We start from the raw sequence: 16080 nt of genomic DNA on the forward strand, positions 1-16080 counted from the left end.
CCACTTTTCAAAAAACAGAGTTCTATCCCCTATGGTTATTTGTTGAATTAAAACCAGAGAATGGCGGCAGTTGCAGCAGTTCAAATGGAAAACAAACTAATTAGGTCAGAGTGTGTGTGTGTTGATGACAGCACTGCCTTCGGCATATTGGTCATGGGGTTGGCGCCGACTTGGTACCCTTGATGGTCATGTGTGAGATGAATATCCCTGTTGATATTATGCACTATAGTGCTGTTAGAAGGTACAGGAAGTAAAGCCTGTCCCAACCATCAGCTCATTTGATCCTCAGAGCAGCTACGTGAGATTGGCTGCATCTCACAGATGGGAAAGCAAAGGTTGAGCTTTGTTACATTGCTTCTCCAAGGTTAGCAGCAGATACATGGGGCTGTAGAGATTCAGACTCAGTTTTTCTGTATCTCCGTACACAGCTAACAAGACGTCTATACTCCTTAGACTGGGAGGTACTGGGAGGTGAACGTGTTAGGCGCTGGCTGACTCTTTTCCACTCCATGGACTGTAATGTGCCAGGCTCCTCTGTCCATGGAATTGTCCAGGCAAGAATACTGGAGGGCAGACACAAATCACGGAGAATCAAGGTACAGCAAGAGGTGCATGTTTATCTCAAAGCAGATTCTCATATCTCAAACTCAAGACACTCCAAATGCATTCACGGGAAAGGTACTGTCTGGACAGGCAAAGCACGACTGGCCGTAAGTTTCGGATGGACCTGAAGAGCTGGGCAGCGAGAGGAGACAAGGAGGTGGGGTGGATGGAACTGTGTGTGGTGAAGGATTTTGAAACTGACTGCCTAAAATTTGCTTAGTTTCTGCCTAAAATTTGCAAAGTAAGAAGGGCTGGAGAGGTTCATGTACAACACACACAAGTCTTGAGGTACAGATCTACCAAGTTATCCTGCTTAACCTGGCTCCATGTTTTCCCATCCAGAAGTGTATCGCTATGCCTTAAGCCTTGGAGGACCACACTCAAACTTCAGGAAGTATGTCCCAAGGAATAAATGATGATAGGAAGCTTGTAGGCATATGCAGTATGTCCATGTCCTACAAACAAGCATTTCAACATCAAACTTCCCATATGTGAGTGGCCAATAAACACCTTCAACCATCAAGAAACACTTATTAATGTGGTGGTCCCTAACCTTTTTGGCACCAGGGTCCGGTGTTGTGGAAGAAATTTTTCCACGCTCCGGAAAGGTAGGGGGATGGTTGGGGATGATTCAAGTGAATTACATACATTGGACACTTTATTTCTAAACTGATGCTGCTGCTGATTTGACAGGTCCATGGTCCAGAGGTTGGGAACCCCTCCACCTCAATTTACACTGAAGGCACCTAGGGCTCTGTAACATTGAGCCAAGGGACCAGAGAGGTGGCCTAGTAACTCCTTGGCTGCCCCTTTCTTTCAGAGAGGATGTCCAGTAATTCAAAGGGAGGAGGTCAGGGCAGAAGATGACCGGGACTGCAGAGATGACAGTTTTTCTTCATTTCAGGACTCAACAGGGCGCTCATGAAGAGGAAGTGTGTTTGACTACATTATGGCATGCACAAATCCATTCTAGACTGTTTCTGAGGTCTAGATGTGACCAATAAGCCAGGAGAAAAAGATGGAGACATTATACGGTGAGAACCTAAGAGTGGATGTTTTGCAATGAGCTTGGCTAGAACCACACGGGTTGTTAACTCTGTCAGAAGGGGGCTCCAAGTTCCATCTATAATGCTCATGCAACCCTCCAAACAGATACAACCCTGATTCTGTATCATCCTGAATTCAAAGAAGCCCAGTCCAAACAGCCAAAGGTACTATTAAAAGAAGTCCAAAGTTGAATTTGCATCTTTTTCAAACTCGAAGGGAATTCTGTTTGAATGGATCACCAACATCTCATATCCCCTTCTGCAACCTTGCATCTTTCCATATGCCCTCCAGCCATTTCAAAAAAACCAAACAACAACAAAACATTCCTCAGGGTATGTTGATCTCTCTCTCTCTCTCTTCCCTTCTCTTTCCCCAGGCTTCTAAATGTAAATTGACTTCACTAAACCCTTTCCTTGGTCATCTGCGTCTTTAGCCCTTTCTAGGCCAGCTTTCTGGTTCAGTACAACACACACACAACACCTAATCTAAGAGAAAGACTCTCGGTGGATAGTGACAGATAAGCCCGAGGGCCTGTAGGGGGAAACTAGGAGCGTCTGAAGTGGACCTGGAAACACTCGCTGCAGCTCTGGGGAAGACTTTGAGTCAGCTGAATCCACTGGGATCAGAGGAAACGGAGCCATCATGCCCATGTCCATGGAGGTTACAGTGAAGACCCGGCTCAAGCCAGTGCAGGAAGTGTGGCAGGCATTCAACTTCCGAGAGCTCCTGGAAGCAGAAACGAACTCAAGCTCACGAAGGGACGCTGAAGAGATGCTGACCCTAAGACTCTGATTTGTGACGGTTTTTTACCTATTATTTTGGGGTTTCTTTTCCTTTAATTATCTATTCCCTTCAGGTGGCTGTGGACAGCACTCCCAGGTGGTACAGTGGAAAGAATCTGCCTACCAATGCAGGAGACACAGGAGACATGGGTTCGATCCCTGGGTTGGGAAGATCCCCTGGAGGAGGAAATGACAACCCACTCCAGTATTCTTTCCTAGAGAATCCCATGGACAGAGGAGCCTGGTGGGCTGCGAAGAGTTGGACATGACTTTGGCAACTGAGCACACAATACACATGGACAGCATTCTGGTGGGCAGCAAGTAAGTCAGGGACAGGCCCAACCTTCCAGTGACGCTTCCCCCGCATCTATATATGGGGTTGGGGTCAGAAGAGGGAACGGAGCCCCTCAAGCTCTTCACTGTCCTTTGGGACAAGGGGTTAGCAGAAAGAGTTAAACATAGCAGGCTTATGTTTCTCTTTTTCTCCCTTTCCCCTCTCTACTCTTCCCTTTTCCAGTCCATACCAATTTGTAAAATATGACCATCAACTAGGCCAGAAAAACGTCTCATTTTCTCCGAAAGATGCTGTATAGGCAAACGCTGATCGGCACCCCCGCCCATCCCCTGGCTCACTGCCACAACATCTGAGATTTGCCTCTTGGGAGGAAATGGTGATCAGGTGACGCCTGTTGATTGGGACTGATGGATGGTTTTGATAGAACTGAGAGCTGATGAAGATACTCAGAAAAGGATAAAACCACACAAAGGGCTCACTTTATTCCTGCTCTCATCCTGAAACTAGAAAGCCCCTCCCTCCCTCCCGGAAAGTCACACATTTCAGAAATAGCTGCTGAGAGGGAAGTGAAATTTCTTCACAAGCTCACAGACGATGGTGACGTGGGTTAAGCCAGGCTTTAGAAAGAGCAAAATTGGAAGAGCATATCTGACTTACAAATCAGTGGCAAAGAATAAGAACCTCCAGGGTCTATCGAAGAGGAATGCAATTCTATTAAATGAGTTACTTTTTTCAAAGAGACTCTCTCAAACTCACCTCTGTCTTTAAAGCATCTGAGACTCTAAGAATGTATCGAGGATCTTATATGTGTAACGTGCTCACTGCCTCCCAGAGAAATCAAATCTCATGTTTGACCTCATCCAATAGCATCTGGCTTGTCACTGAGACATAACACATAGCCTGGCTTCACAGATGATGATGACGACTCTGGGGGCTCCTGACCCCCAGTATTAACATGGACCTTCCTTCTCCCTTGCCTCTCCAACCAGAAAATCAGTAGCTGGATGAGAATCTTAATTCTTCTGTTGTTCTGCTGGGAGCCTGAGGAAAAGAATGATCCTATAGAACAGACATGTCAAGAAAGAACAGATCCTGGGACTTCTCTGTGGCTAAGACTCTGTGCTCCCATTGCTGGGGGCCTGGTTCAATTTCTGGCCAAGGAACTTAATCCCACAATCTGTAACTGAAATATCCTTCTAAGACTGGGTAGTAGTCTCTGTGTTAGTCACTCAATTATGTCTGAACTCTGTGCGACCTCATGGACTGTAGCCCGCCACGCTCCTCTGTCCATGGGATTCTCTAGGCAAGAATATTGGAGTGGGTTGCCATTCCCTTCTCCAGCGGATCTTTCCAACCCAGGGATTGAACCCAGTTTCCTGCATTGCTGGGAGATTCTTTACCATCTGAGCTACAGGGCAGCCAGCTAAATAAATAAATATTTAGAAGAAAAGAAAGAACAGGTCCTACCAATAAGATGTCCTGATCAAAGCAGGTCCTGGTTGACTCAGAATGGAACCATGTGACATACAGAGACATTCTGGGGCCAGAATGGCTAAAAGAAGGCTGATAACTAGCAGAGTGGAAATCAATGGCTGGAAATAAGAACACAGTCTTTATTTTTTTTTTACTTTGTGCATTTCTGTTTATGGGACTCCTTAGAGTAGAAGCTGGATTTTGTCTTTGGGGCATTCTGTCTTTGTTCTGCTGGGAACAAGTTTCATGAGCTGGTTTTGTCCCAGGGATGGCAGCAGGTTCCCAGTCCTCATTACTGGGCTTGTCTTGAACTCTGAGTAACCAAACCCAGAGTTTCAGGCTGAGGAGTTAAATAGTTTGTTGAAGAATATAAATATAACTCTTTAAACTGGGGGCAGGGCAGGTTGCAGCACATGTCCTTATAACGTAGATAAGTGTTTTGTTTGCTTTGGCAGATTGGGGAGTGGGAGGGTGGAGACCAAGATTGGAATCCTGGCACTGAAACTGAGATGGGCAGCAGGCATGGGGACACAGTGGCTAATGTGTGAAGGTGGGAGGACCCCCTATTTAGAAGAATCAGCTAGCTCCGCACTCCAGGGACAGTGAGAGCTGATATTCACCCACCTTCCCTGATGCATATTTCCCTTTCCTCTCTGCAACTCCCTGGGTGGTCCTCAAACCTTGTAAATGCCTGATAAACACACAATGTCAGCATAAAATGAATTTGGGGGATCAGGAAGGAACCTGGATCCTGGCTTTCACGAGCAATGTGCGCAATATGAGATAACTGTGCCTTGACCAGAGGCGCCAGGAGGATATCCAGGTGAGAGGTGACAAGCACCAACCAGCCAGCAGGGAAGGTTTTATGGGACAGGGAGCAGGAAGGAGACTTCCCTGAGGGCTGTCACACCATCAGAGGCTCTACCCTTTCATGCAGAGGCACACTGTTCCTTGACCAAAGACAAATCGGGGATGGATGAAGGTGAGAGGAATGAAACATGGCTTTTCTGCGTCTGTCTCTGTAGGCTCATCTGTGTCCCTGCGGCTCCCCCGTAATCCTGATGATGTGACCAATCACAACAGAGCAGCTATCTCTGAGGAGCATCGTACACCAAGGAACACCTGCCCCGCGAGACACTGGCCATCCTGCAGCTGCTCACCAAGCAGGCAGCACACACCCTTCAGACAACAACACGATGAACCACAACTGGCCCCAAATTTCAGGACCTCAACATTTGTACCAGGAGGTCCCTGCCTGGAAGTGGTCAGCAAGAAAGGACTTGGCCATATGGCGGTGTTGGGGCCGCTTGGGGTTGGCAGAGTCTGCAGGGCAGCAACCCACACTCACCTCCTCTTGATGGTGAGCATCACGCCCAGGAGGATGATGGTGAACATGAGGAGGCCAGCGATGACACCAGCCATCTTCACGGTGCTGTCCACCTGCTTCTCCGGCTCCACTGTGTTGGAGTTCTGAGTGGACGCACCTTGGAGGCAAAGGTGAAGAGGAGAGATATTGAAAAGGCTCACATACATGACTAGACACAATCATGGTGACGACAGCTTCCATTTGCTGGGTGCTAACTATGTGCCAGGCACTGTGCTGAGGTCACCACACACACTGACCCAATTAAACACTTTTGAGCATTAATTCCTCGTGAGATTGGGGTTATTATAGCCTTTTTTTGCATATGAAGAAACTGAGGTGCAGAGAAACTGAGTGAGCTTCCCAAGGTTATACAACTACTGTGCTGGAGGCACCCTTCTTCTCCTCTCATGACATCAAGCAGATGATTTTTATCCCTCATACCATTCTGTCCCTAGGATCAAACCATGGGACTACAGTTTGATCCTTAGGCTCATGGAATTATTCCAAACCCTGCTTAATTCTTTCCAGTAAATGGTGAAAACAACAGCCTTGGGTAGCACAACTGAAATCACTGAATTTTTAAAGATAAAAACATAATGCTTTCATTTTGCACCTTATATGAAACAAATGGTGGGGAAGAAATCTAGTGCATTAAGGAGAACTGCTTTGGATTCAGAAAACACTTAAATCCGCTAACTCCATTTTTGAAATTTAATGTTGATGTTACCAGCCTTGCCAGTACTCACTCACTGACTCAATTCCATGTCAAGGAAAACTAGGAATTGGGCACTTACTACATCCCCAGCCCTCTGCTGAGCCATTTCACGGATCCAGCTTGGACAATCCTTGCAAATGTTCCCCGAAGTATCTATGGATTGTCCCATTTTATAGATGAGAAAACAAAGGAACTAGCTAAAAGTCATGTGGGCTGATAAAGCTCAGAGCCAGGATCCCATTGGTTTTTTGACTCTTAAGTGTAGGTTTCAGAAGTCAGAAGCCTTGAGTTCAACTTTCAAGTCCCCTAGTCCCCCAATCCTACTCCTCCCAGCCAACCACTTGCTAAGGCCATAGCAGCAATCAGGAGCCAGAGAATGCCTAAGCCTGGCCTCTTCATGCAATGACCTGGGGACAGAGGCAACCTGCCATTCCAGACACCTGTGTGAACCTTCTGGAGTGTGGTTCAGGATTAACACCACTGTGAATTCCTCCCAAGGATGCCAGGTCTGTGTGAGGCAGCTGAAGTCCAAAGTATCCTCTCCCTGACCCATCCCTACTTTTCTACCAACATCAGCACCAGCTCATCCTTTATCAGTGATGCTGTCTTCCCTGGTTGCCCCAGGAGAGTCCCTCTCCAAATTCTGCTAACACTCTGTAACACTTGGTACATCTCAGTGTGCTGATATTATTAGTTATTTGTTTCTCCGTCTGTCTCCTTCAGTGGTCTGCAAGCTCCTTGGGGGCAAGAGGATGCCTTCTTTGTCTCTGTTTCCTCATGTCAGTGCAGGGTCTGGCTTGTAATAGGTGTTCCCTTAATGTCTGTGATGGTTTAATGTTTAGCTGAGGGGATGATAGCTCTACCCACACACATTTGTTCTCATGAAACCAAATTGAGTTTCTCCTTTTTTACAGCCCTGTGTTCACAGAACTCGGCTGAGTTGAAGGGATACTAATGCCCACAAGCTAAGATTCTGATTCTCCAAACTCACAGATGTTTCACAACAGCCCATCAGCACATCCCCCTCCGCCTGCAGTCATGCGGTTCCTTCACTACAGCACTTTCCCCAGACTCTCTTGTAACTCAGAAAAGCCGGGTTGACTTTGCCTCCAACACTAAGAGCAGAGAGAGTCCTAGTTATCTCTCTAAAGTCACTGTCTACACAGGCCTTCCTCCTCATCACTGTTGCTTTACAGATGATGGGTGAATGACGTCAAGGCGAGTGGACCACAGCTGTTCGTCTCATTTATTCGTTCAGTCATTCCTTAATTGGCTACTGAGCACCCGTGTTCTGTGAGCCCAACTAAGACATCAATGGGGTCAGAGCTCCTTCTTCTGGCAGGACTTACAAGTAAGGGATTTTACTCAGTTTCCCTCAGCAGCTAAAGACAAAACCCCAGCTCATCACATTGTAGGATGGTCTGAGCAGGCTCTGCCTATCAACTCCACCAAGGAACTCCTGGCAGAGAATTGGCCGACCATTTAGGAAGGGGCTGGGGAGGGGGTGCGGTAAGAAGGCGATTCAAGAGGGGAGGATATATGCATACATATAGCTGGCTCACTTTGTTGTAGAGCAAAAACTAACACGATGTTGTAAAGCAACTGTATGCCAATAAAAAAAGGAAATTAGAAGGGAAATATATGTTTATGGTAATTTAAGCTTGGAAGATACTCTACAAGAGGAGGAAGTTAAAATGCAGGCCTGAAGCTCTTAAAGGAGGTCTAAGCTGGAGGTAAGAATGTGTGAGTCACATGCATGTAGATGATATCTAAAGCATGGGGTCTGATAAAGTCAGCTGGGGAAAGAATGAAGACTGGATGGAGAAGATGGTTCAGATAGAGACTTGAGGGTCTGTAATATTCAGTGAGCAGGCAGAGGAAGACAAGCCTGCATAGGAGGCAGAGAAGGAGTGGACAGACAAGTAAAAAATAAAAAAAAACACCCAGGAGAGTATAGTGTCCTAGAGCCAGGGGAAGAGGGGGTTTCAAGAAGGCAGGAGTAATCGACCATGTCAAATGCTGCTCCTAGGATAGAATCTAGCTCTCTACCCAAAGGAAAGTGAAGATCTTGGATGAGTATCAGAAAACCTTTCCCAAGTAAACTCCAAGATGTTCCTAAACAGAAGCACCTTCAGAGGTGACCATGAATCAACAATGGAACACACCTGAGGGTCACAGACGACCATGCAAGATATTCAGAGAGGCCATCTGAAAGGCCACAGCCCAGCGGTTTCGATAAATTCCATGAGTTCAGCTCAGAGGCATCAGAACTGAAATCCCAGACTTTGCACAGTGAGGTTATCAGGAGCAGCCACATCTGGCTGGTCCAACTAGAACTCTACATACAGGAATTGCCCCAGGACGTGGTGAATTCTGTCTCCCTTCAGCATCCTTTTCAGGGCCCTGGCTTGAGCCACCAGAGATGTGGCCCTCTGTTCAAAAGGAAAGCCTGCTGACAGTGTCTGAAGGCAACACAGGTGTGCAGGAACTGGCTTTGGGACCAAAGGCCAGATAGCATTTACCTGTGGTTCCTGCCTCTGCAAGGAAGAAGATGGGGAGAGAGTCATAACAGGCTAGTCCTACCCCCATGGCAGACTCAGGAGCGTGTCCACAGGGCTCACATTGTGAGTACAGATGAGAACCTGCAATTGGACTTACAGGAAACACATCAGGGTTGACTAAAGATGGGATCTCCTAGCAATGCAACCAGCTCTTTTAGGCAGGTACTGAGCACCTCATCAAATGGAAGCTCAGTTATGACTATTTTTAAAAATTCAGTCTAAACATATCAATCCACTGAAAAAAGAAAGTGAAAGTGCTTGTCACTCAGTCTTGTCTGACTCTTTGCAGACAGGCTCTACCGTGGACTCTAGCCCACCAGGGTCCTCTGTCCACGGAATTCTCCAGTCAAGAATTCTGGATGAGGGTAGCCATTCTTGTCTCCAGGGGATCTCCCCAACCCAGGGATCAAACTTGGGTCTCCTGCATTGCAGGCAGATCCTTTACCATCTGAGCCACCAGGGAAGTCCATTTTCACCAGTCCATTACTAGGTGACAAAAAATGTAAGTCATTTAATCTTCACAAAATCTGACACAGAAGATGCTAATTTTATTGTCCCTTTTATTTAGATTAGGAAACTCCACAAATGGGTGAAGTGGTTTTTCCAAAGCCATATACTTGGCTTTCAGATTCAGAGCTGGGATTCTTTGTGCAAGGCTCACCCTCTGTCATTCCAGTGAACTGTCCCTGATTCAGCTACTATTCAGGAAATGCCAGCTCTGGGTCCCCGTCTGAGTCACTGACCAGAAATCCAAGGGGGAACTGGAAGCCCATCAGTAAGATGGTAACTGCATTACTCTTGCCCTAAGCTCACTCTTTTCATGAGAGTCAAACAAAGTATCAGTCCCTCATCCCCATGAAGCTCTGTCTCTGGTCCTCGGTGACTTCTGTCTACTAAGTGGGGACTGGGAGTCTGAGACTGGAGGGGGAGGGCTTTGGATGCATCCTTGTCATCACTGCCCTCTACTGGGAACCAACCCGGGAATAGTCTGAGTAAGTCAGAACTGGCAAATAGGTGCCAGGTGGTAGATATATCCAACGGGAGTAGCTTCAAGGCTCTACGTGAGTCCCCTGTGTGATGCACTCATCAAAAAGAATCTTGTGAACTCTGCTGGCTCTGAGAAGAGACTTGTTTCCAACACAGGTTACCCAACCTCACACCCCCGCCAGCCATGCCCTCCCTACTCTGAGCACTCCCGAAGGCCAGAGAGTCCTCTAAGAGCAGCTGTCCCTGTCCCCTGCCCTTGACTCCTTCCACTTGAGCTATAGTGGCTTAGAATCCAGTCCCTTCCTCGCTCCTGCTCAGAGTTCACATCTGGCTTTCTCTGTGACACCTATCGACTCCTGCATATGGAAACCTGGCACCCAAGGCGGGGCTCACAGTCTCTTAAAATCTGCCCCCCTCCCTCGATATCCGCTCCATACATAGGCCCAGGTGCCATGTTCTTTTCGCCCCAACCTCCAGCCTCCTCCTAGGATACCAAACAATCATCCCAGTTTATAATCCCCAGGGACGCCTGAGACCCAACAAGGACAATGATTCTCTGTTCTACTCTGGCCCGGTCAGACCACTTTGGTGAGGCTTGTTCATTTGCAGACCCCAACCCCGAAGAGTAGATTGGGGCCAACCTGAGAAAAGATTTTAATGTGGCAGGGTAAAGACAGGACAAGTGGCTTGTCACTCAAAGTGTGGTTCAATGACCACAAGCATCTGCATCACACCCTATTACACACGCAGAGTCTGGGTCCCTACGCCAGATCTGCTGAGTCCACTCCTGCATTTGCCAAGGTCTCTAGGTGATTCTTGTGCACATAAAAATCCAAAGATCACTGACTGTGAAGGAATGGCAGTCAGAATTGGGATTTTTAGCTTAGAGAAGGAAAGATTCAGATGAGACTTATTCTTGCTTTCAAAAAGTTGAAAGGCCATGGTGAAAGATGGAATAGATTTGATCCCTTTAAAGAGCAGGGCTAACACAAACCAGGCAAAGTGACAAGAGTAGACTGGGGCCAATATAAGAAAAGATTTTAATGTGGTGGCACTCTCCAGCTGAGGCTAAAGCCCAACTCTTTTCAAAGCAGTGCTACTGTGTAGTGAGGAGCATGAAGCAGTCATGATTCCAAGTCCCATTTCAGAGTCAGCCCTCTTCCCTTTTCCCTGTCCACTGTCTCACCTGTTCTCACCTCCTGGGCTTCTTAAATGCTTAAGTGAAAGTCGCTCAGTCATGTCTGACTCTTTGTGACCCCATGGACTATACACTCCATGGGATTCTCTAGGTCAGAATACTGGAGTGGGTAGCCTTTCTCTTTTCCAGGGGATCTTCCCAACCCAAGGATCAAACCCAGGTCTCCCACATTGAAGGCAGATTCTTTAGCAGCTGAGCCATACTGTTAAATGCTTAGCCAAGCCCTTAATACCTCACTTTCATGGGATGCTGGCCTTTCTTCTCTACTTATAGACCCCACCTTCCACCTCAACCCAATATTCCTTGATCACAGTGACACTCACGCTCTAAGTGAGTGAAGGTCTCCCTGTTATCCTCAGAGTCATAGACTTCAGTTGGGCTCCACTCCCCTAACCCCGAGTTAGCCACAACGGCAGGAGAATGTGTCACCAACCATGAAAGGCTCTGTCTGGGCACGCAGTGTGTTCCCCAGCAAGCACAAGGGACTACATGACCTCTTATGCCCCTTCTGGGGATGGAATGCCATGGTGTGATGAGCTCGGTCAAAAGCAAGGGGTTTTGAATTGGAAATATATGAGCTTGCACCTGGCTTCCATCACAAACTAGTTATGTGACCTTGATCAAAGCTGTTAACCACAGCATGATTTCATATCCTCTTGATGAAACTGTGAAACAGGAGAGTGAAAAAACTGGCTTAAAACTCAACATTAAAAAAATGAAGACAATGGCATCTGGTCCCATCACTTCATGGCAAATAGATAGGGAAACAATGGAAACAGTGATTGACTTATTTTGGGGGGCTCCAAATCACTGTAGATGGTGACTGCAGCCATGAAATTAGAAGATACTTGCTCCTTGGAAGAAAAGCTATGAAAAACCAAGATAGCATATTAAAAAGCAGAGACATCACTTTGCCAACAAAGGTCCGGACAGTCAAAGCTACGGTTTTTCCAGTAGTCATGTATGGATGTGAGAGTCAGACCATAAAGAAGGCTTTATAAAGAATTGATGCTTTTGAACTGTGGTTTGGAAAAGACTCTTTAGAGTCCCTTGGACTGCAAGGAGATTAAACCAGTCAATCCTAAAGGAAATCAGTCCTGAATATTTATTGGAAGGACTGATGCTGAGGCTCTAATACTTTGGCCTCCTGATGCGAAGAGCTGACTCATTAGAAAAAGTCCTGATGCTGGGAAAGATTGAAGGCAGGAGAAGAAGGGGACGACAGAGGACAAGATGGTTGGATGGCATCACCAACTCAACGGATATGAGTTTGAGTAAGCTCTGGGAGATGGTGAAGGACAGGGAAGCCTGGTGTGCTGCAGTTCATGGGGTCACAAAGAGTCAGACATGACTGAGCGACTGAACATCAAAGTTCACAGGGATCTCCTAGGGATCAAATGTAATAATGGAGGTAAAACCACTTGATAAACTCTGAGAATCTGCCCACTGATGTGGCATCATGATGGCATGACCTTAGGACTGGTTCCAGGAGGCAGCACAGTTTCTTGTGTCTGTAAAATGTGGGTGCACAGAGGGGGTTGGGGTGCTGCCTCCTTGTAACATGCTGCCCAGGTTCATCCTTAGGATGAAGGCAGGCAGAGTCCCTGGAGGAATGCCCTTATCTTTTCTCCTCTAGGCAAGACCAGTATCAGGTTTCCATCCAGATGACTTAATGGCAGCAATAACGTAATTTGGCAACAAGGGATTAATAATTCTTTCTCCAAGTACTCTCACTTGCTATAGCCCTAATTCTATAATTTTACTTCAGAGAATTTCCCCTGTAAAGATATGGAGCAAAAAATAGAAGCTGTGGATAAAGAACATCTAATTGCAACTGATAAAACCAAGCGAACCACAGTGGATGCATAACCCATGCTGGTGACCACCGCTGAAGGCAAAGAAAGGAAGCTGGCTCGTGGGGACACAATTCCTAAAAGCGCCAGTCTTTCAAACACACAGTCGCCTCTTCACTATCCAGGGGCATTCATCCCCACATCTTACTGAGCTGGCATCTTACTTATGCCCATCTATTTAATGACTTCTTTTGTTGAAGAGTTTTTCTGTCTTTTCTCTGGCGTTACATGCATCTGGCACCCAGTAGAGAAAACCTTTGAAATTCTGACTCTGAGATGCTACCTCTATGCCAGCAAAGGTTTCAAGCATGGCAGGTATCTCTGATGACAGGCGTTTCTGCCAAGAGGAGGCAGCAGGGGAAGATGGGGAAGCTGGGCAGGTTTCCGGCTCTTCCAGAGTCAGGTATGCATCGTCCTCCTTCTGATTTTTCCTGGAAGTGAATTCTCAGAATGGTAGGCTATTTTTAAGGTGGACTTGAAGTCCACGATAGGAAAGAAGTTGGTAGGAAAGCATCTGAATACTTCATTAGCTTCAAGCCTCTAGACTTTACAAATTGCATCCCAAGGCATTGAGAACATTTGTAATTGTGATCATGAACTACTCTGGCAGTCTTTGAGGACGGAAATTGTAGCAAACAGGAGGGTTGCGAGAAGCCTGGGGAGAAACAAATGCTGTTGTTGACTTTTTTTTTTTAATGGAAAAATGTAGATTCCAGATATTTCACACAAATGTGATGTGGATACAGGAAAAAATATAGACTGGATGATTAAATCAGATTATTTTTTCTCCTTACTGTTTACTAAAGGAGGGACTAATCACCAGAAACGAGTATGGGCTCCACATCAGTCAGCATCCAACCAGGAAAAAGGAAACTGCTCCAAACATTTAAACCAGAGTGAATTTACTAGAGAACTGGATACCCAGAGATCAGGAGAGGATGGTGAGGCAACCCAGAAGGTAGCAACCTCAGGGGCCATTACCCAGCCCAGACTAGAGAGACAAAGGCTCTTCAGAGCCCAGAGGTCAGGGCCACCCAATAGAAGCTGGGACTCCAGTAGACCTATGGGAGGCTGGAGCCACAGGGAGGACAGGGTCACTGCCAACGAAGGAGCCTGAGGCCAAGAGGGAGAAGGCTTCTCCTTCCCCTCGCCCTACAACCCTTGTCTCCTCCTGGCCACGCCCAGATACTTGTTGACATGGGGCCCAGGAAACACAGCCTATGGGGGTCACCTGCACAGCAGGGGGAAGCAAAGGATGGATGTGAGACCAGATGGCTCCAGGGCCAGCATGGGCTTCCTACTTCCTGTGACCACGGGATGCTTAGGTTCACCTCACTGCTGCTTTTGAGAGGTGTCTGGACTTGTGATTCAGGAAAAATGTCCAGTACTGTGTCTTCACTGCAGCACAGTCCTGGCCAAGGTGCAGAAATAGTGACTGGCTTTCAGGATAACCAGGTGTTTGGATTGTATCCAGAAGGGGGTGGTAACAGAGGAGTCTGGACACCTGATCACATGTAAAACAGCTGTGTTATTTATAATAAAGAGCTGACACGTATTTGGAGCTTCCACTATGAGCCAGGCTGCTGTGTTAAGCCCTTCCCACATGCTATCCCTTTTAATCCACACTACCACCCCACGAAGCAGGTTTTACTGGTATACCCATTTCAGAGACGGGGAAACTGAGGCTCAGAGAAACTAAGTAGCAGAAGCAAGTGGCAGGGATGGGATTTGAACCCTAGCAGTCTGATACAGAGCTTATTCTCTTTAAAAGGCTTTTCTATTCTGCTATTTCTTCAATAAACAGGGAAAAGGACTGTTCAGCAGAGAAATCTGGTTGTCTTTTCTCAAACACCTGGAAGAAAGAATCAGATTGTTTCTTCAGAGGATACAGAATCTTACTGTGACCAGCCAGACTAAGACGTTGCTGTATTTATGGCCATCTCTGCTGAGTTGGCCACCCGCTGTGTCCTAAAGTTCTATTTCATACCTGCTTTTCTTGAAGATTATCTCCCCTCATGCCCTTCCAGCAATATATCACATTCTAATATCTAAGGGATGGATGAACATGTCATGCGAATCTTGTTATATGGGCCAAATTATACAGACTTTGCTCAAATGATATTTAAACTTGACCTTTTTAACTTAAGTTTCCCCATCCTTTTCACTTTCCTTGTACATCAACCACCATCTCCAAGCACTTCATACATTGAGTTTAGTTTTATTATTAATCTCTGGGCTTTCTCTATAATATCTTTCTTGATATTTAGCAATCCAAGCATGCCATATAATCCCACAGGGAGACAAGCAAGCTCAAGTTTAGGCGGCTGTTTTCTGCTTTATTTCCAATACTCTTTTCTTTGATCTCACAATGACTAATTTTTTAAAACTGCTGACTGCTCTCCCCCATACCTCGGAACAGTGGCCCCCCTCACTAGATCTGGCTGATAATGGACTACTTGAGAAGGATTATTCCATCATTCTTCCAAGTGACATCACCTAGGATGTTTCTCAAGTAATAAATAAATTGCCTCAATTCATCATATGACAGTAATTGCTTTTAGCCAAGATTTAACTCAAAGTCAATGTCAAGTAGCTAGAAAACACTACAGACACTCAGGTTCTTCAAAGACAGCTCCGCCCTTGGAGGGGAAGACCATTTAATAAGTACTGAGTTAAGTGTAAAGTAGATATAGGTGTCTAATATCCCAGACCCCCTCATATTACCTAGCCAGGCTTAAGAGGTTGGAATTGACTTCACAACCTATACAACTAAAACTGCTAAATATTGCTGACAGAGGTTGACCTTTTTTTTTCAGCCTTAAATGGAGGTGAGCACTCTGTGAGATAGCAATAGCTTTAATTGATTGTTTGAAAGCATTCTGGCCACTCAAATAAATGGCTCCTCAAGCGCTGATTCTGCTTGGTTCCATGCAGCTCCTGCATCTGTTTCCAGGTGGACCTTGTTTTACAAAGCAAATGCTCTGTGTAGGTCAAATTCTAATTCAGTTATGTTACAGACAGTAGGAAAGTGGCTACAGAAGATCTTTGCGGTGACTCTCTTCTAGGTGCAGGTAAACTCCTTTATGCTAAGAATGCTTCATGCATTTAGAATTTAGCATGATAGACTTACTTAAGAGCAGTCATGCCTGGTCAACGCCAGCTATGGTCACTATTGACACATCGCTTAGAAGGCATGCCCT

General features: G+C 46.3%; 1 protein-coding gene across 16 annotated transcripts in view; it reads right to left on the bottom strand.

The window, feature by feature from the left end:
- The window catches only part of PTPRT (protein tyrosine phosphatase receptor type T), a 1083381-nt gene that overhangs the window by 168190 nt on the left and 899111 nt on the right, over positions 1-16080 (bottom strand). For all 16 annotated transcript variants that reach the window (XM_070472652.1, XM_070472647.1, XM_070472651.1 and 13 more), the window contains one exon: positions 5549-5684. In XM_070472652.1, coding sequence (XP_070328753.1) covers positions 5549-5684 — 136 coding nt within the window. The remainder of the gene's footprint in view (positions 1-5548; positions 5685-16080) is intronic.

Source organism: Odocoileus virginianus, chromosome 9 (assembly GCF_023699985.2).
Source record: "Odocoileus virginianus isolate 20LAN1187 ecotype Illinois chromosome 9, Ovbor_1.2, whole genome shotgun sequence".
In the NCBI taxonomy this organism is placed as follows: Eukaryota; Metazoa; Chordata; class Mammalia; order Artiodactyla; family Cervidae; genus Odocoileus; species Odocoileus virginianus.